Source organism: Dromaius novaehollandiae, chromosome 1, assembly GCF_036370855.1.
Source record: "Dromaius novaehollandiae isolate bDroNov1 chromosome 1, bDroNov1.hap1, whole genome shotgun sequence".
Classification (NCBI taxonomy): Eukaryota; Metazoa; Chordata; class Aves; order Casuariiformes; family Dromaiidae; genus Dromaius; species Dromaius novaehollandiae.
In genome coordinates, this window is record NC_088098.1 from 52,389,260 (window position 1) to 52,410,566 (window position 21,307).

The following is a 21,307-nucleotide window of genomic DNA, read 5'->3' on the forward strand; positions in this document are numbered from 1 at the left end:
TTCTGCCTGTCTTCAGAAGAGTCTGTTACTGGTTAGCAAAATACTGGGTGGTGCTTTTGAGAAACAACCCAGTGGACTGTGGCATGACTTGTCCCAGGAAGACAGGCATTGCTCCAGTTGCTGCTAGTGAGAAAGGCGCACAGCTAGCAGCCAGTTAAGAGAGGACAAAAAGACAAACTCCGAGAAGGCCAAGTGAGTTGAGGGGAGAAATTGAGCATCACTGAGCCTGCCATGCCTTGCTATCAATTTCTATTACAAATTCTGCTTTAAAGTTACATATTGTTACACCTCTGAAATACAATGAATTTTATAAGCCAGAGGCACTGCCACAGCCAGCCCTGTGACAGTGCCCAAATGACTATTTCTAATCAGGTTGAAGCTAAACATATATGTAGGTAGCATGCATAACAGAGATGTTGAAATGATCTCAGAGACGTAAATTTAAAGGCTTAGATCTGCATACTAATGAAAAGATGCCTCCATAGGCTTCTAGACAACTCAGTTTAAAAGAAATCAAAAAATGTCAATCTATTGCAATGCAGAGTTTTGTTATCCAATTACACAAAGTATTAAGCATCTCAACATGACTAAAGCATTTTGGTCATTTATCTCTTACGGATTTTTTCTAAGTTTAACCCTAACTCTTTTTGCTTTATAATAATTCTCTTGGGAGTAATTACTAAATTTCCATAGAAGTAATTTGGGTAGCATAAGAGTATGTAACCTCAGCCTTGCTCCCTCCATCATAATGAAGGTTTTGTCTAGAAATGTACTTTTTCCCCTTCACATTATTTAAAATCTGACACATGAGCAATAACATAAAACTGCAAAAAACTTTCTCATATGATAATTCTATTGATTTTTTTTTCAAATAATTAAACTGTTAAGAGCAAGTTCATCAATACAATCTGCCTCCTTTGTTCTCCCTCCTGAGTAGGGCAAATCAATCAGGGTCTCCTGGCTAGTGAAACTAGTTTTACAGCTATTGCACCGCCCTGAAAACAGCCATTTTATACTCTGTTGTTCTCTCCTTGCTCTCAGCTCCACCTGCACACATCCCCACAGCTCCAAATTGTGCCTTTCTCGTGAATCTTCTATATTGCATTGTACATTCCAAATTTCTCCATCTTCATTCTTTTCTGAATGCTCCCTCAATTTGCAGATCCTTCCTACGCCATCAGATCCCTTCACAAAATAATAGATGCAATTCTAGAAAAAACATACTGTATTTTTCACAGATAACAGAGATTGAATGCCAAATTGTGTTAAATACCAGATTTCTCTCAACTTTGACACTGGAAGCAAATCTACAAATTAGCGCCTCTGCTCAGACTGTGCTTTAACAACAGGACTTCCACTACCAACAAGTCCTCTGCAAACAGAGCAGGTGGTCTGGTAGACTGTAAAATGGGAAAGCAAAGCAAAGGCTCCTGGGCTTCCTCTGAACACCAAGCAGCTTCTTTGCAGGGATGGCTGGCTTTGATCTGAAAATTTTGCCTCATACTCTGATTCCCCTAAGACTTTTGCCACAGTTCCAACAAAATCTCTCCTCAAAAGCGCTTGCATATACCTCAATTTCCTTTCAACCAAGAAGCCCCAAGAAGAGATGCCTTAAGGTTATACATACTCAAGCTCTTACAAACCAAGTGGATTCCAGAGCTAGGATCAGGAAGGGGATTCACTTCCAGGGATCCTCCCAAGCAGCTGACAACTTGTGTGGCCAGTGAGAGCTGCTCCTGCACCCAGGTGGTTGGAGCAAGGTATCTCTTCAATGGTAGAGAGAGTCTGTAAATCTGGCAGTACAGGACTGCTGATTAGGGAGGTACGTCACTGTTATGGGCAGCCTGAGAAGGGACTCTTTACACTTTCTTGATGAAGGACATGTAAAATATTCATGAACTGGATTTTATTCAAGGGACACTGTCACATCTATATAGGTCCCAGGTGGTACTCTGATTATCCACCTGTGGCAATTGAGAAAAAACCTTCAAATATTTAAGTTGATAAAACTCAAATTTAATATGTTCTGCAAAATGCACTCTTCTTTACATGGAACAACACATTCAAAACATTAGCAGGAGTTTATGCTGAAGAAATGGCTAAACACTGTGGAAGAAATACAGAATACAGAGCAATTCCAAACCTAAATCAGACACACTTAACAGTATGGGGGGCACAGCAGCCCTAGCAGATCCATTACTCCACGCTCAGCAGAATCACAAATACTTCTTTCCTGACAGAAACATTCATCCTCAATATTCCTAAGATCTATTGGTGTTTGCATGTTGCAGGGTTTTCCTGAGTGTTCAGTAATTAGTATGTGCCTGCATTTGATAATGTTATTTCAAGTCAAAGATAAATTACACATAATTTATAAATCTCCCTGAAAAATAATGCTCTTCCTGGAAGTGCTTATATCTGCTCAACAGGCATGCAACTTGATGGCCCAAGAAATGACTTTCTACAAATTGTTTTATTTTAAAAACAACTTTTTGTATGTATTTCAAAGGCTTATTTACATTAAGTACAATCATTACCTCTGCAATTAGGTACAGAAGCAGATATCCAGTTCAGCACACGCGTGTAGCTCTCAGGATAACGTTATTTTTAGCTGCTTACATAGTTCCAAAATTCAAGATTTGTTCTGGTTGATGCGGCTCTAATATGTGTAATTGGAACAACAAACAATGTGTTACAGACCCAAAGAACATCAAAAATAATCATTCCTGTGTGTTCATACTTAATGAGCCTTCCTTCCAACGGTTTACAGTGTACTTGGTACAGTAACACATGAGCATCTAACAAAGACTTCCATCAAAAATCAGCAGGTTCTCTTAACTAGGCATAAACTGATACATAAAAGCATTTACTTTCTATTATGCTTAAAAAATAAAATATTAGCATGTCTTGGCTGCCTTTCAAGTGCCAAATTCACACCCTGGTGCATGCACCCATCTCCCATGAAAAGCAATGGGACATGCACAACACCCAGAGTGGCATTCACTAAGAAAAATGAAACACTGAGTAAAAAATAAAGCAGATTTTGCTAGAGGTTACACGGTCAGCACCAGAACCAGAAGTGGAACTCAGGAACCCTGACTACCTTCCCCACGTGCTTCTGACAACATCCACTGTGAGGACCGAGGGCAGACAAGGAGAGAGGCAATGACACTGATTAGCAAGAAGATCAGGGATTAGGAAGCACTGACATTATGGTGGGCCAAAAAGAGACAATATAGCAAGATAATGAGAAGGAAAACTGGCAATAACTGAGGAAAAGCCTGAAATTTATAACTGGAGAGGAAAAAAGATGATGTGAAGCAAAAGCAAGCATAAATAACAAGAGATGCAGTAATTAGAGGCATTTTTCACATATGTTAAATAAAAAGTTGATTGTCAAAATACCTTCAGTAAATAACAAACATCATGTTTGCCTCTAGTAAGTATATTTACTACTGCATACAGTGGCTTGGGTAGTAGGCTGATGCTGAGAAAGGACTCAACTCTTTACTCCTAATCCATCCCAGCCACTAATTATATTTGCAGCTTCCTCAGAAATATTATCACAGAGCATTAGTTATTGACTACACTTGGCACAAACCAAAAGGCAGCTGTGATCATGCCTACAGTGTTTTGAAAAGGAAAATTACTCCACAAAAGCCCTATAAAGACCTCCAACTCACCATACTGCAGACTCTTCAGAAATGCATTGCTGAAACTATTGGTGGCTACAGTAAAACCAGAAAGGTGCTGTGAGTGCCCCACACACTGTTTTGCCCTTACAGGAAAACTCATATGTAGGCAACAACCAGGAGCTCACGAGTGAAGCCCAGCACGGCCCTGCTTCCCAGGGTAGAGGCAGGCTCAGAACAGCAGACTGCAATGGAGATTTGGAACAAAAATGAAGGAATGTGGAAGGCAGCGAGAACGGGTATGTCCAACCCTCCTGAGCTCTATCGGTCCCTTCTACAATTACCAAGCCCTCTTGGTAATTGTATGCTGAAAGACCAGATGAGGCTTTTTTCTCCTGCTGTTGGCCTATTTGGCATCTGCTTGAACAAGGCCCAAACACATCCTTACCCTCAGAATGCCAGAAATTTTCTTCTCTAAAGAGACTTCAGTTAAAACTACCCCCTCCCAGGACCAATCTTCCTGACTGTCAAGTCTCTTCCTTCCAAGGTTCTATAGAAACCAAAGCTGTCTGACACAGCTTATTCCTCCAAAATAGCATTTTTCAAAGTTTCACTTTTAAAATTTGACCATTGTGAAACTATTGCTAAAGGGTAAACAACAGGGCCCTGGCTCTCAGCAGCAGCACCCATGCATGCGTAAAGGGACCAGGCAGAAGCTCTGCTGGTAGCACTGACAAAACTCATCCCTCCAAAGGCACTGAAACATGGGGAGCCACACAGAAGGGTGATGAATCCACCCCCACCTTCTACAACAGCTCAACACCAGCCCTAACCAAATCAGAGGGGAGAAACACACACAAAAGGTTACTTTGCTTTTCAGCCCTCACTGCCTGAGCTATTTCCATTCCACCTCCCAGCCCCACAGTCTCAAAGCAGCCATCAACAGTCCACACCACCCATCGCTTGACTACTACAGTCAGTTGCAGGGGGCTGCATTCCTGGAGGGCTGTGCCTCCTGAGGAGGGTGCAAGAGGCAAGAAGGGATATCACGAGCTGCGGCCACAGATCTGCTCAATGTGGTCAATCTCTTTGGGACAGTCAGCAGACAGGATGAGCGGCGCATCCTCCGTTATCACAACGTCATCCTCAATGCGCACACCGATGCCACGGAACCTCTCTGGGGCGCTCACATCATCCTCAGGGATGTAAATGCCTGAAAGAAGGGAAGGAATTAAAACCCTCTCAACACTCTTCAGAGCAACGCCTCTGCCTTATTGCACAGCCATGAGAGCAGGGTTGGATTTTCAGCAACCTAACAGACACTGACCCAGAGAAAGTTTAACAGGGAAAGCTGCCCTCTTTCCCTACAATCATGGCAGTTGGTGCACAAAGAAAGGAAAGTTTCTCAGTGTGTACAAACGCTAGCATGTTAATAAAGAGTTTCACAATTACAGCTGGCCTTTCTGCACTTCTTGCTCTCAATGCTGTGTTCACAAAGATGATTTTAACAATGATCTGAATAGGAAGAGAGAAGATCCAAGCATTAAATATCAGTTTTCAGCTGACAGCTCCAAAGCGAGTGACAAGCAGAAAGAAAGATTCGTCGTGAAAGGCCAAATTTGCAAAAAGAAGTTGTTAATGCCTATAATTGCAGACTGCAGCACTCAGGAGGGACTTACACTACCAGTGACTGATAGTGGTTTAGTCACAGTAACACAGATCACAGCACAAGTGAATTTACTCTGCTTCTCTGCACTGCAGTTGGCCTGGGCTCCTGCGGGTCAAGCATTAGCAGTGAGAGATCTGTATGCCAGTCTGCTTTCTGCTGTACAGACACGTTTTGAGAGCTTACTCTCCCAATTTGTAACCTTGGCTGTATTTGGGTGGGAAATAACATTTTCCAATATTGTAATGCATTTGAGAGGGAGATACCTAAAGGCTTTTCAATGCTGTAATCATTTTCGATTTCATAAGAAAGGACTTGAATGCTTTGGTCTGAGGATCAACCAACTACTCAAACAGATACTGTTACCCTTAGTGTTACAGGTTTTTAGTCCAGCACTGACTGCTTATCTTTTTACCTGGTTCAATGGTTATCACCATGCCTGGCTGGAGTGGGAGCGATCGGGACATATCTGGGGTATCATGTACATCCATGCCCAAGTAATGGCCCACATGATGTGGGCAGTACTTTCGAACAGCCTGGCAGAAGACAAAACAAGTGTCACTGAGGTAGTTAAGCACAGTCCAACCTGTTATTCCAATACAAAAGAGAGAGCAGAGGAATATGCTTAGCAGTCTCACTGCCGTTACTAGAAGGTCACCAGGGGCTGCTTTCCATTTACCAGAACTAGAGGGCCCTCAAAACCCAACCATACCAGCTGCCTCTTCTGAGTCGATTGCAGATTAACTTTCCCCCTTACTGAAAAGAACAGCCCAAGCACATCAGTCCCTCAACATGCCAGGCAAGGCTTCAGCTTTTGGCTCACTGAACTTTGCTGCCTCAAACCTCTTCATCCCTTAAACATCCCAGCCCCACATTGCTCCCATCAGCAGTCTCTGACAAACAGCAGCAGCTGACACAGCTGCTATATAATGTGGCCAAGAGGTGTCTTGTGCATTACAGAGAGGATGCTGCGTTGATTTTACTCAGAAGCTGCAGAATTTGAATCCACCTCTCCTGGGCACTGACTCCCCTGCACCATCTTAATCCTCTCTCTCCAGAAAGGAGCCCCTTGTCAGCAGGAATCACAAGAGCTAATCCCTCCCTCTGCCCCCATGTCCCTCACATTCACTGCGGACTGAACTGCAGATGCTGGTCTCATCTGGCTGTGCTGCCACCTGCCGAGAAAAACTGGAATGGCTTCTGTTCACAAGCGGGGACGTGTGCTGTTATTGTACCAGTGCTGCAGGACAATTAAATCTGGCAGAAATCTGTGCTGCTACCAAAGCGTAGTTCTGTCACCTGGTTCCTGCCATCCTTCCTGCATTGGCATCAGCAATCATGCAAGTTTGCAGTGAGCGGGACCAGAGCAACTTCTCTAACTGCAAACTAGCACTGTTTTATTTGCAGGTTCAGCTTTGAGGCAGACCACTTCCCCCAGCTGTTCATCAAGTAGCTCTGTGAATCCCAATGCTGGCGCAAAGAAGTGCAAAAGAGGCAGCGGGAGGAAAGACAGAAGACAAGGCTGCACTTTTTGGTGACGGTGCGGATTTATGCTGTGTTAAACAGATCACACAACTAGGACTGATTGCCTGCAGTCGGCCCAGAACCTGGACTTTTGCATTAGCGGCAGTTTCCCTATAGGTCCCTTCAGGCTGTCTGTATTCTAAAGCTGTATCTACAATAACAAGTAGCACAGATTAATGGGAATGGATCTGCAGAGTGAAATAGCAGGTTCTGAGGGACCAGCATCCATACTACATGCATATAGGACTTGGGGGGTTACTTCAGATCAGTTTGTGGACTGAATGCCCACAGGGGTTGGAACATACCTTCCAGTTTAGCTTCATCTAAAAGAAATCGAGCTTCTGTGCTGAGACCAGCCCACGACACAAATTAAAGCATAGTAAGTGGAGACAACTAGAAGATTCACTTTAGGAACATGATCCTGATAAAAAGTAAACCACTAATGTAACCTAAAGAGGCAACAGTCAGTCCCAGTGAGGAAAGCTGGAGTAAAAATACTTAAGTACCTTGAAGAAGTAGCTCTCAGTGATGCTGCTCTTTAGGATTCCCAGCTCTTTCAGTTTCTGTCCAATAAGGCTCAGCATGAGGCTGTAGATATTCTCTAGACTGACGCCTGGGGAGCAGAGGCTCAGGCAAGACTTTTGGATATCCAGGACAGCCTGGTATAGTTCTGCTTGGGGTTCAGTGAATCTGAAAACCAGCAAGAAAAGGAACAAAAGGCATTTTTCACAATCAACCCCTCTACCCAGAAGCTGTTCTGGAGACAGACTCAGTTCAATGCTGGAGCAGTAAAAGAGAAAAAAAAAAGCAACTGGCTCCTTATATGAAATGCCAGACAAGACATCAGTGAAACATGCCCTTCCATACACTGGGAAGAGGCAGGATTACTTGGCTGACATCCTAATCCTGAAGCAGAGCAGGGCAAGCCTATCACTGGAAAAGGGATGCACTTGAGCAAAAACACAGGAATCAAACATACAACCACAAGGACACTATACCAGCTTATTCACAACTGCCACAGTCACGTATAGGTCAGCTAAACTCCTGTTCCCTTACGCACAACCAGACTTAGCAACAGTTGAATGAAGAATTACGAGAGCCTTCTCTGCACTTTAAGCATACCTTAACAGCTTAAAATAGCAGTAATCACACATATTCATGCAGTGATTAATGAGGTAGTAGGGAATATAACTTCTTGCGCTGAAAGATTGATTTATATAATTTGATTACTCTGAAGAACCATAGATTGGGACATATTAAAACTATTCACACACAGACTACACACACACATGCTCTTGTTACGAACCACCAATCATTTAAGAGCTTCTCACAGTATTTCAAGACCACGTTGTGTCAGCCTACCTTCCATTGATGGGCCAGGTACGTGTGATGTCACTTACATAGCAGGAAGACTCACATCCACCATCTAGCAAGACCAGTTCACCATCCTGGAGAATACGAAAAAAGGCCCTGTGGGTCAGTCCAGCTATCAAGTTGATTTCTCTGTCTGAGATCAGGCAAGAAGATTATGTATTTATTTTTTCAGAGTAACTGCAGAGACATATATTCCTCTTGCAGAGCATCATTCTAAGTGCTACTGTTTATAAACAAGCTCTTCCAGTTGGATTGTTTCTCTGCAAGGTAGTCTCTAACTATTATGATTATCTAGAAAGTCTGAACTCTAATAAGCTGATGTTCGAACCCTTTCACTCAAAAAAAAAAAAAAAGAAACCACCAAAAAGCCACACGACATTTCCCTTGAGCTGTTCGGGGCTCTGAAAAACTAGCCCTATTCGATCTCCTACTGCAGCAAGCTACACCAGAGACTCCTGTACTCCTCTACTAGAGTAGAGGAGGCCTAAAGGTAGCATTGCTTCAGCTTTTGCAAGAAGATGCGACAGCACAATGGGGCCAAGCAGAGTTGGACACCCTACTACCATGACGACACTCAATACTTTTGAGATCATGCACATTTAAAATCACAGTGCACCCACTGCTACAGAAAATCTTAAAAGTCTCTCTTAGAGACACCTTCCAAATTAGATACTTTGTTATGCCAGTTGACAACAAAATCTGTAGGAGGCAGCACACAAAGGAAGAAAAAAGCAAAAGTCAAGTTTGTGGGTTTAACCTCCTACCTACCAGTTTCTGAAAAACTAAGAGTGATTTAATGCAACTTTAACGGAAGCAACTGGAGTTACATGAGCATGCTTGACCTTGGACGACAGTACAACGAATGAGGCTTCTTTCTGCCAAAAGCAGCCTGTCATATCTTTTGTACATGCGTCTGTGCAGATCATTTCAAGGTCTGCTAGCACACCAGCTTCAAGAAAAGATAGTGCTAGCGGGAAAGCTTCATCCTGCATTAATGCAGAGGAAAAACATGCTCCACTGAAAAGTGAATCATGAATACAGCAATGGGGCAACACTGCTCCTCAAAATACCTATGTGAATCTAAAGATTTTTTTGTCAGGAAAGCTGGATGTAGATTCAAAATCAGTAATACAGACTTCTGAAAATAAGGCAGATATGTTAACTTACCTACCATTTAATCTGCCTCTCTCAACAGTTAATTCTGTTCCTTTCCCTCCTTAATCCGCCTCCCTGCTTTGCTAGGCTACACCAAGTCTGAAATGCTTTTCAGCTTAGCCAGAGAGGAAATGTGTTACTGCACCTTACATTGCAAAGCAAGACCAAGCAACGCCAGGGACAGCAGAAGGCCCCCAGAGTGCCTTCAGCCTGCCTGCTGCAGCTGCCCCTCTCTTCTCTGAGGTTAGCAATCCATCCAGTGCTGCATGCTTGCTGCACAACAGGGACAGCAGAAACACATGGTGTAGGCAGATACGCTTGTTAAATGGAGTGTTTGCAAGCTTGTCTGCAAGCCCTTCCACTCTTCAGAAAAGCACAGCAGCAAGTGCAAAGAGGAGAGAAAGAGACTGGAATTTGCCAAGTTGCTGTTACTGACAATAAAGCTAACCAAGGCAGCATTCCTGTCCCTTGCTCACATGAAAGCATCCATTAAAGTGTTTTGATGTGTTCAGTCAAAACAGGGAGCCACTAAGGGACACATATGGGGACAGTGCGTCACTGCACTGCTTTTTAAGTAACGGGACAGCATATGGCTTACCTTGATGAGCTGATTGTTCTTCACGTAGTGCAAGGTGTTGGATCTATTGCCACCAGCAACAACAGGAGGGTAGGCCAAGATGTCAGCACCACGAGCCCGGCACTCAAATTCAAACTGAAACACCAGTTCAGGGAGGAGTGCTGATTCAGGTGATGTACTGCCCTGGGGCTATTGCAACTTATGCCCTACAACCATCATCTTAATTTTTACAACACAAAGCAAAACTGGACAGTGGGTTCATTAAATGAAAGCAGCCAAGGGAATTTCCAAGAACACTGAAGGAAAAAATATAGAACTACCCACTTTTCAAAAGGGCCTTTTAAATCCACATCCAGTCTCATGGAAGTTCTCTCTGGTACAAGCTGGGAAATACCGTGTCGAGCGTTCATTGGGTCATAATACATTCATGTGATGATTTGTGCTTATATAAAGTAATGCTCTCAGTTCCCATATATCTTTGCAAGTTTTCAAAGATTCTGAATGTCAGCACAGTATCAGTTGTGCTTTGTTGTTTAAAATTATAAAGTACTAGCATATTTAGACCACTATCTATTTTTTATGACCCTGTCCAACTGGCAGTAAGGTTTGAAAGTATGCTCTACCTTGATATCAGAGAAAAAAAAAGAGCCAATGAAAGCAAATCTGTCTTGCCACTATACTAAAGTGATAACAAAAATCCAAGATATTTACATTTCTTCAGCAATGAAACAGATGAAAGCATGAAAATGAATAAACTTATACCTATAAAGCCACTCTATATCCTCAGTATCTAACATGTTTTTTCTATAGTTAGCAAAATCATGTGGGACAGAACACCCCAGGATGCCCATGTTTACTAAACGATTTACGATCCTGATTTGGAGTGAAAAATTGAGCTGTAAAATGTATTTTAATTAAAATCAATTTATTTACAAGTTAGTACTGCTGCTCAGTGCCATCTGTGTCAAAACAGAGAGTCAAATCCTGCTGATGTCATTCAAGCAGGCATCTCACTGCAGTTCCTTATAGAATTCCTTACAGAACATGCTGACCAGCCAAAGTTTGTCCTTATTTTGTAACTGAGAGGTGTCTGCACAAACTTCAGTAAATATGTTCTGCTTCAAGACAGTTATGGTACTCTGACATGTACTAAGAAGCTAGCCAGAGAAGTAGGCTTTACAAATAGGTGTTATAACTAATTTAAATTAATTCTGTATAATAAAACTGTATTATAGAATAAGTTAAAAACTGTATCTCTGATTGTCTACCAGGTTCTGTATTTAAATACAGAACAACACTGCAGTAGCAGATAAACTAGCCAACCACTACATCCCTGCAATAACGGTGGGGGAAGTATAGCTTAAGAATTCCCTAGGCTGATTTTACTGTGAAAACTGCAAAAGTTCTTAGAAAGCAGATCCCAGAGGTGCTGGCAAGGTATACATGAATTAGATATGCAAGGCAAAAGTCTTTCATGTACAGAAGTAGGAAATGTTGCTAAAAGAGTGACAGGAAGAGACAAATGACCCCCTTTACTAATGAAAAATTTGCTTTTTTCCCAATTCTTCTATACTTCCAGCTTTTTTTTCTTGTCATTTAACTTGCTGATAGCTTGTAAGATAGCTAGTAGAAAACAGGCTGAATTTTATTTTAACAGTTAACAATTTCTCACACCTTACAAGAATCAACTTCTTGAATCTCATAACACTGTATTAAGCAAACAGTAGATAAATGCAACATAATGGTAATTTATCACTTTCATCAATTCTTATCAATTGTAATTCTATCATCTATTCTAAGTTACACTTACTGCAGATATATATAAGGTCTTTGTATGCCCAAAGATACAAAGACCCAAATGCCCCCTGGATTCTTATACAGGATGGGGGGAAATGGTAGAAAACCTCTACTGAAAGCTTACACGCGGTTCACGATTTTCTGCCTGGTGGGCTGATACTCCTCCAGAGTTCTCAATCTGCTTAGATAAGGCATACCGAATTCTTGCCCAGGAGGCACACTCCCAGCTCACCCAAACACAGATGCAGCAAATTTCTCTCTTTCTAGCATTTCTGAAACTAGCCATTTTTGTCTCTCTTTGCCCCTTATTCTCTTCTGTCCTCCTCATTCTCCGACACCACCATGTTCTCTCTTCCCTTTTTCTCCCAGATTGCTACTTCCTTCAGCTAAGTTGTATACTCTCTTATTGCAAGTCTTCACTTAGTTTCCCGCTATCACTGATGGGATTACTTGCTGCAACACTCAGGGTTCTCTGAAAGAATCGGGCTAGCATGCTCAAAGAGGGCTTAGAAAACAGGATTACTTTTTGGTTACTCCTCTTTTTTTTCTTTTTTTTTAAAACGTTCCTTTAAATGCACAATAACCTTTCCTGGACCTTTGGCTTCATCTGTATTGCTCCTTGGAGGAAAAGGCAACAAACAAAAAATCTCCAGAAAAGGCATTTGATCCTCAGTGGCAGAACACTGAACCTTGTGGCCAGCCCCTACATGAGAGTAAGAGTTTAATACAGCTACCAGTTAGAAGATACATTCCTTTAACTCCAGGGGTAGAAAAGTGTTTTTTTTAATTAAAAGTCCTTGCTTCAAGATCTGTTGACTTTTCTAAGCCTACTGCAAAACAATCTACTGCAACACTGACTTAATTCAAAGGAGTTGTCCAAACAAGGCTGCAGTTCTTGGCTGAGGAGTGCTAAGGGCACATCCAAGGAACCACAAGAATTGGTGAAGCAGAAATGTGCTACAGTGGCCAACACATTATGGGACATCTGACACTCCTAGCTTTCTGGAAGGAGAAACAACATCCAGATCTTCTATCTCACCTCCAACCACAAAATACTCACCTTTGCATACAGAAAGGCTTCATCCACTGGGGATTTGCTGGCAAACATTGTCTCTATGAAAGCCTAAGGAAAAAAAAAAGAAAAATAAAGAAAAGCCTTTCAGTTAGCATAGGAGCCTGAATCTGAGAGAAAGAGCTCTTTTTCTTTAAACCCCAATCTTTTGAGTAAAGCCTAAAATCAGCTGGCCCAGAACGCAAGAATCAGAGAAAGCTGAAAATACAGTGTGCTGTAAAGACTAGAACCAACAAAGCTCTGTATCCCATGGAACTGTACTTAGGAGCTAACTGACTCTGCTTTCTTTTTTTTTTTTTTTTAAAAAGAAGATTAGATAATTGAGGCTGATCTCAAGGATTAGCATTTTACAAGTTCTCTCACCTGTGAAATCTCTTGTCTAACAGGAGCACACTGTGCAGCTTGTCCTTCAGAGAATCACCAGCTCTGTCTCTTTTTGCTACTTGGCTACCTATTTTAATATTTAAAAAAATACCATAATTGCCTTGGAGATCTCTGTCAGGTTTTTTTTTTTTTTTAATTGGCCAATGAGTTCCAGAGGTACTTGAGGAGGGAGGTGCAATTGACAGATATGTGCAGATGACACGTTCACAAAAATCCAGTTTCCTTGGAAACAACAAGATAAATGGGGAAGAAAACAGCATGCAAAAGGAGAGGGGGAGCTGGGGAAGGAGTACAAGAGGACACCCCTGTTCATGAATAGATACTGTTTTTAAGCAAAGTCAACCAGTTACTGACTTGGTTTGGCTGAAATTATGCTAAATGAGAGAACCGGGTAGTGCAAGCAGTCATCTTGTTTCTTCTTGTGATGTGGAGGGAGCTGAGACTGGCTGATGTTTGACAGCAAGCAGTTAAGTAACTAATAGACTTGACCAAAGTTACTGCTCCAACATAGATCACCCCATCGCACCCATCCCCTTGATTAAGGGAATGCATTGGTTCATTATGCGAGCACACGACCCCATACCTCTGCTGTCACCTGTCCAGCAATCTTCATCCTTTCAATCTCTGCAGGAGATTTGATCAGACGAAGGTTTTGCACTAGGTGTCGGATGCCCTGGATGTGGTTTTTGCTCCGAGCTTTTATCTCAGCCAAGGGCTGCAGGTAGTCAGAGTGCAGCTGTGCATGCGCTGGCTTGGTCAAGTCATACCAAATCACACTTGACTCACCTGGAACACAAAACAAAGCTGACACAAAGATAAAAGTAGAAATCTCCTGATACTGAACAAACTCACTCCTCCTAAACTAGATCTGTTGCTGCTGCTACATTTGAAAAGTTAATTTCTTCTGAATCCGCAGTGTGGTCACAGACCAGATATGCACTGTCACTATCACAGGATATTAATTATCCCTTCAAAACCTGGAAGATAAGTAATGCATGATGACAAGTAGATTTGACAAATCTCCACTTGTATGAAAAAATACTGCTTTTTTTTTTTTATGGTCATCACTGATCTTGCATAGATATATTCTGAGTTTGTGTATCATGCAGAAAGCTGAACTTGTATAAGACAGGCAAACAGTTGCATTGCAATGGTGCGTGTTCTGAATCGCTCCCTAGCCTGCCCTCTCTGATGCTGCAAGGCAATTTGCTTTTCACCCACAACGTGGAAAGGGGGGCATTATCAATTGTGCTTCAGAGCATCTTTGGGGAAGAACTGCTTATTTCAGCCACTCAGATGAGATGAACTCACTGAAGACAAACATATTTACCTATGTTGAAATTTCTTCAGACCACCATGGTTAGCACCCACATTTTCCCCGCAGAAGGGTCTTTAATGGGAACAAGTAGAAGACCCATGCTGAGTCACAGCAAAGGTCCATCTAGTCCCTCTTTTTGTGGTGACAGTAGCCATTAGCAAAAGGTCACAAAAAGCCTGTAAAAGATTGGGCATTTATGCCCCTTGGCAATCCTTCCCCACTTCCAGGTTTCTTTTCAAGGCTGCATCATCAAGATTAACTGCTCTTCATGGCTCCCTCTCCCATAGAAATAACAACCTTTGACTCCATTTATGCTTTTGACATTGCAAACATCATGCATGTTCCACAACTTAAAACTTACTTTAAAAGTAATTCATTTCATTTATTTTAAACCTGCCCCCTGATCCTTTTATTCAGTGCTCTCCTTATTTGTAAATTATGAAAAATAGTGACTAATCATTCCTATTCATCCTCTGCATGCCTTCCATAAGCATATTCATCTCTCTCATACCTCACCCTGTTTTCTTTTTCAAATAGAACACTTTTGTTTACCTTGTGTCTCCTCAAATAACAGCTTTTCCATAATTTCATCATCCTTGTTGCCCTTTCTGTGCCTTTTCTATTTTCAATATATCCTTTTTGAAATTAAAAAAACAGAAGCAGGCATAGTGTTTAAGACTACAGCATTTACTCTATTTATCTGTGTAATTCCCCAAGCACTTGCCCTCTTTATCGTAAGCTTTCAGCTAATAATTTATCATATTCATTTTATAATGCATTTAAGTTCACTCTGATTTATAAATATTGAGGCCCTAAGGTGATGTTAGATGCAACAGAACAAACCTAAAGGATAGTAATCTTCATATTTTAGGCAGTAAGTCAGTATTTAGCTGACAAAGGTGAAGGACTAACAACTTCCCTGTGTAGGTCATTATCAAGTCTATTTTGAAGTTCCTGCAAGTTTTCTGTGCTTCATTTTGTTCTAGCTCTGTCAGCAAAAAAAGATATGACAAAAACAGTAACAAGGTTTATCAACCTCTCTTGTTTATTCTATTCCTTAAATTTCACAGATGTGCACACTGGCATATGCATGAGCACACAAGGGATTCAGAGCAGAGGAAAAAACCTAATATATTGAAACATATTATTTCCATTGGTACCCCTCATGAAGCTAACAAGAATACTTTGTTTTCTAATAAGTTTCTAAAAAATTAATAATTATTCTCATTAAGATTGTGTGATGGGGAAGTCCTACTGGCTAGCTTTAGGTGCCTAAGTTAGATGCCTAACTTAAGAGCCTAGATCTTTTCTACAGTCAGTCAATAACAATGGGTTTCCTCTCATAAGGGCAATTCAGAGCACCTAAATAAGACCTTCCTTCTCTCCACTGATGCTACCATCAGCAGAGGCTCCTAAATCAGGCATTTAAGGTAGACGCCTACAGCCAGGCAGCACAATTGCTTCCCAGAGCATTAACATGCTTGGAAGAGGAAAAAAAAAATCCATCTCTGAGGCCAAACAGCAACAGCTAGTATAAAGGAGAAAACTTTCAACTGCCTGTGCCATCCTTTCCCACTCCTTGGCATCTCCCCAGGTTCATTTCCAGGTTTGAGCTGGAGTCACAGGCCACTTTCCAAACTCTAAAAGACCCTACATTCCATGTCTCATCTCATTCCCTCCCCTCTGTTTTCTATTACCTTTCAGTTTGGTTACCAAGTGCCTGAATTCCTCAATAGTGTAAGCTTCATCTACTCCTGTGAGAGCAACTGCCCCATCTGTGCCTGATCGGGGCCCATCCCACAACTCTCGGCTTGGATCTCTCCTGGGCACAAAAAGGATGGCCTTGTGAGAGGGCAGCGCTTTGCCAGGAAGGCTCTGTAGCACCAGGATGCTGTCAGGCTCCTGAAACCCGCAGAGGTACAGAAAGTTAGTGTCCTGGTGGAAAACGTAGGGGATGTCATTGCTCATGTAGTACGTAGGGTTGGATAGCAGAATCACTGTATGGTCCAGTCCATCCTGGCCGTGGGCCTCCTTCTGGATCAGCGCCATCAGTTTGTGTCGGCGAAGAGCATATTCCACCTGTGACAATCCTGAGGTTACCTCCCCTATGAGTGCAAATCAAATCAGATAGAGAAATTCAATGTACTTATGATGTTTTACTAACCTCATGCCTGATTCCTGCCTGCTCCCTGCTGCCTTTCATACGCATGGCTTAACTATAGTCCCTCCTTAACTTTACCTTTGCTCTCTCATACACCTCTTTAGCTCCCATCCCTGTATACATCCTCACTCAGTCTGCTCCCTCTGTCACGCAAAGGAAGAAATTCTACTTTAAATCAATCCAGTCTTTCTGCTTTGTATTTCTGGGCAAAGGCAGAAACCACAAACTGACCAGGCACATTTAAACAAACATCCCAAGCACTGAGGGAACAAAATTCTGGCAGGTATGATTTTCAGAAAGGCACGGAAAAAAAGGGGAAGGGGCTAGGCAAACTGAACTTTGACTCTGATGGAAATTGGTGAGGTTTTTTATGGCATCTGGACATTGAACAGAAGATTGCCTCTGCAGGTTTAGCATTAATTTCATCAGATAAAGCTGGAATGTCCCTTCAAATAGACACTAAGTCAACTCATAAAGTAGCTAGGTCTAAAGCATAAGGGGTGGATTGAGTGTTACAGATACTGTGGGAGATCAGTCAGAGACACAGAGGTTGTCCTTGCAGGGCCTAACCAATCATGGGATTCCAGGTAGCAAGAAGTCACAACTTCCAGGCTGGCGTCACTCTCTGATTAAGATAAGGAATCTTCTCCAGGGCAGACTTAGCTGCTCTCAATAACTAACAATTAGGAATTTTCTGAAGTTAAATACTGTATTTCCTAAGGACTCTAACTGAACAAATACTCTTAGATGAAAGTTTGTTTTCTATTGCTCCAGTCACAAAGAACAAGAGGTACAGAGATCAAGAAGCCGACAGAAACTGGAATGAAGTTGAAAGAACAGCCAACTACAGTCTGAGTATGTACTTTAAAAAGTATGACACTCCTTTAAACTATGATCTAAATTAATGCCTTAATCTCTACTGTGGCTAATGTCCTATTTTGATGTAATTGTTTTTTCTTATTGTTAACTTGTACTTTCACAATCTTTTCTTCCTATTTAATGTATTACACAGCAACAATTCTAGGATTAAAATTGAAATTTCATTTATACTGTAAGTGGATTCATTAAATAACTGCTTTTTAAATGAAAATATTTGCATGGGAGGGGGGTTCTATCCAGAATTTTTTCCCTGACAAAAGAGAATTCAAAAAATTGTTGTATTTGTAAAAATCGTTGTATTTGCTTTAAACTTTACATCTTTTCAACAACATACATCCGCAGGACCTATTTGGCCTAAAAGTCTTATTTGTTGTAAGCTGTAGATCTAGAAATTACATAGAACATAGAAATTGTTTTAATGCAATCTGGCTCCACAGTTCTGCCATAGTACACTGCAAATTTCCTACACTTCACTCCATTCAAGTCAGATTTCTAACCACTGCAAACAGTCCAGCGGTGTTTAGAAGTTGTAATAGAGTAGAATATAGGAATCCCGTTTGCCTTCCAGCTGTGAGACATGTAAACTCTCTTTGCCTTAAGGGCAGTTTCTTTTTAAACAGTAATTGCAGTAAGACAATACCTTACTGTTTTAAAGAAAACAACACTATTAAATAGAGTTAAATAGCTATTAAATATAAAATTACTGCAGGCAGCTATAATTAATCTCCACTATTTCAGTTGTGAGTAGTTTTTAAGCATCAGTCTCATTTACCACGAGACTTTAAGCAGGGCCTTGAGCAACATGATCTAATATTGAAGTTAGCCAAGGTGTGAGCACAGGGGTAGATCTGATGACTCCTTGAGGTTTCTCCTGACCTGAATTATTCTACGATTTTAATATATACACACACACATATATATGAATATACATATATATGTATATATATGTATATACATGTGTGTGTATACATACATACACACACATCTATTCTCCCCGTATATATATCTGCAGAAAAAGAACACAGAGTATTTTTCTGGACTAATTCTTGCATATATTTTTTACTTCCTTTTTTTTTTCTTAGATTTTATCACTGTCACCTCTCCAAACTTTTTCTGAATTGCACTTCTCCAACTCACATGACGTACATGAAGCATTCTGGGAGTTCAGCGTATGCAAAAGAGTCTTCCCTAATACAAATCATACTGTACTTGCAGGACAATTAGCTTACAAGATGCCACTGCCACAAAACATCTACAGTACTTTAATCAGTGACATAGAACACTCCTTGGGAAAGGGTAAAAAGCCAACATGTAAGCCTGTTTTGGAATCAGTATCATCTCAGACAGGGAAAGTAACTACTAAATACAATTACTACCTAATGAAGCTAATCATAACCAGCTGAAATCATGGACACCTGTATGATGCTGCAAATCAACACTCTGTCCTAGACATCATCTCAGAAAAATAGAGGAAAGAAAGAATACCAATGACTGGCTCATACAGGGCCTGAAACCTAACCTGGTTTGAGAAGGTGTGGGTGTGTGAAGGGGCTGGGCTGACCCAAATACCGGTTTGGAATCTTCTTCTGCTGGGCAGGCTGGAGGGAAAATCTCCGGAGAGCCCATGACTTGCAAACTAGAGGAAAAGAAATGTTATCACATCAAGGTAAAAGACCTTTCCAAATATCAAACCTCAGAATTACACTGCAGTCATCTGACTCTTAATAACATTTATTTAACCCCTATCACAATATCTCTCCTTAACTTTTCAACTTGTTGCATGCACATTTGCTCATAAAACTGTCATTATACACAACTCAACTAATGATCAATTATCCATAAAATACATTAAAGGAAATCAACATACTTTAATACTGATAAACCCAGCAAGGAAACCCAGAAAGCTAGGCCAGTTTGTAGGTGCTCAATTTCAACACTTCGGGTTCACGATGTGCTCAGCATTCTCCCTCCCTTGCTCCCCTCAGACACTGCAGGGTTTGAAAGACCGCAATTGCCCCGGTCACTTGCATATCAGCATGTCTTGATTACACCCTCAAAAAACATCTCCTATGTAACAATCAGAGTTTAAGGCCTTTCCCTTTTTTTAAAAAAAATAAAAATGCCACAAAGAAGCCATCAAATACCACTGCTTTTACAGCAGCGTAAAAGGTTTTTTTTTTTGGAGGGAAGATGCTCAAGATTCTTCTTTTGTTAGGCATCTAGCTTACTTGGCAGCAGCATTAGCCAAATAGGAAACAGTTCCTTAGGAGCTTAAGAGAGTTATGTATCCCATTTCCGATCCCACAAACCATTTATACTGCCAAAGCAGACAGTTTTACATGAGAATTAACAAGTGTGTATTGGGGAGCAGGGGGAGGGCACAATAAGACATAAGACAAAATTAAATACCATTTAATATGTCTCTGTCTGCTGGCCCTCACAAACCTTACCAGCTCTGGATTTCTCAGCCACATTTGCAACTGTAGTATTGCTTGTTTCTAGCTACAAATTATCAAACACATGGAAGGAGATGCTAATCAGTTTCCTAACATCTAAGAGCTGATGCTTTGGAAACTGATTCTCTTTTATGTCACTCGCCATGTGCCTACTATAAAATCAATTTATGCTGCTCTGGCACAGTAGTGGATTCTCAGCAAAAGTGATAATCAGCTCTTCGATGGCATAAGCAAGTGTAAAGCTGTAGCACATGGGCACAAGCAGAACAGCTGCCTACCTTTCAGGAACCTGAGACAGAGATTTATACTAGAATGCATAGACTGGATTTTCTGAGAGAACCAACATGGCTATCTACTAAACAAAGATTATTTACGCAGGATAACTGATTACCATAGCTTAAAGCATACCATCTGTTTCAGTATGTGATGTCTGACTGGCATAAGAGTCTGAAAATTTAAGTAATGAAGTATAATTACTGCTTTTTGTGCAGTCTGAACTGAGACAGTTTTCACTGTGTCTACCTACCTACAGAGAAGACAAACAGGACATCTCACGATGAGACAAGAGAACACAACAGGCATCAAATAAAGCAATGTTTTGAACACAGCGGGAAGCTTTCCAGACTGTTACTTTATTTTTCAAATAAGAAGTCACTCTTTCCTCAGCTTTATCCTCGACCGGAGCCACCACTTCGCTGCGCAGTCACCTGTCCCTCTCGCCCACCGCAACAAGCACGACGCAAGGGCGCCTCACAGCTCGCCCGGCCCTGACCGCCGCCGTGCCGCCAGCGCGGGTCGGGAACGGGCTCTGAACGGTGGTAACGCTTAACACAACGGCAGCCCCCCTGGCTCGCCCCGAGCGGGTCACCGGAGCCCTAGCGACAGAGGCAGTCCCGGCCGAGGGGACACGGCCCGGAGCACCGAGCCGCTGAGCTGAAGCGAGGTGGAAGGAAAGGAGTCTCTGACCTGAGAAGCCGCGCCAGCCCCTCACCGCCGGGACGAGCCTCTGCGCCGCAAAGCGCGACATGGCCACTAGCGCGGGGCTGCGCGCCCCTCCAGGCCCCCCACGCCAGCGCGGCGCGCACATTGCGGGGCCTTCCACCGCCGCCGCGCCGCGCCGCCACCAGCGCCTGACGCCATCACCAGACGCCGCCGCCCCGCCAATAAGCGGCGCGGTGCTGCCTTAGGTGCCCGCGCCGACCGCCTGCCCCGTGCCGTCCGCGCCCGTGCGGGACGCGCGGGGGGTGGCTGCGGGACGGCGCGGCTGTAGCAGCGGGGGAAAGGGGGTAACGCTGCTGAGGAGAACGGTGCT

At 42.2% G+C, this 21,307-nt stretch overlaps 1 protein-coding gene and 1 long non-coding RNA gene across 2 annotated transcripts in view; one reads left to right on the forward strand and one right to left on the reverse strand.

Moving 5' to 3' along the window:
- LOC112984075 (uncharacterized) overlaps positions 1 to 19,059 on the forward strand; it is a 36,930-nt gene extending 17,871 nt beyond the window's left edge. Inside the window, exons 5-6 of the long non-coding RNA XR_003259397.2 lie at positions 17,435 to 17,515; positions 18,622 to 19,059. This is a non-coding gene — a long non-coding RNA (uncharacterized LOC112984075). The remainder of the gene's footprint in view (positions 1 to 17,434; positions 17,516 to 18,621) is intronic.
- Positions 1,995 to 21,294, reverse strand: XPNPEP3 (X-prolyl aminopeptidase 3). The gene is made up of 10 exons (XM_026101605.2): positions 20,962 to 21,294; positions 19,059 to 19,175; positions 16,197 to 16,604; positions 13,765 to 13,967; positions 12,786 to 12,848; positions 9,950 to 10,063; positions 8,185 to 8,270; positions 7,329 to 7,512; positions 5,714 to 5,834; positions 1,995 to 4,845 (listed from the first exon to the last, which is right to left on the reverse strand). Exons 1-10 carry the CDS (start codon positions 21,080 to 21,082, stop codon positions 4,679 to 4,681), a joined length of 1,584 nt encoding a protein of 527 aa, XP_025957390.1. The 5' UTR covers positions 21,083 to 21,294; the 3' UTR covers positions 1,995 to 4,678.
- Between the last annotated feature and the right edge of the window lie 13 nt (positions 21,295 to 21,307).

Bases quoted from the DNA above. Each gene is read 5' to 3' on its own strand.
- XPNPEP3 (XM_026101605.2), bottom strand. From the start codon at position 21,082: ATGTGCGCGCCGCGCTGGCGTGGGGGGCCTGGAGGGGCGCGCAGCCCC. The intron at 10,064-12,785 runs GTGAGTATTTTG...CTGGTGTTTCAG, and splicing joins AAGCCTTTCTGTATGCAAAG to TTTGAATTTGAGTGCCGGGC. The intron at 5,835-7,328 runs GTACTTAAGTAT...GTCTTCTGCCAG, and splicing joins CTGAGAGCTACTTCTTCAAG to GCTGTTCGAAAGTACTGCCC.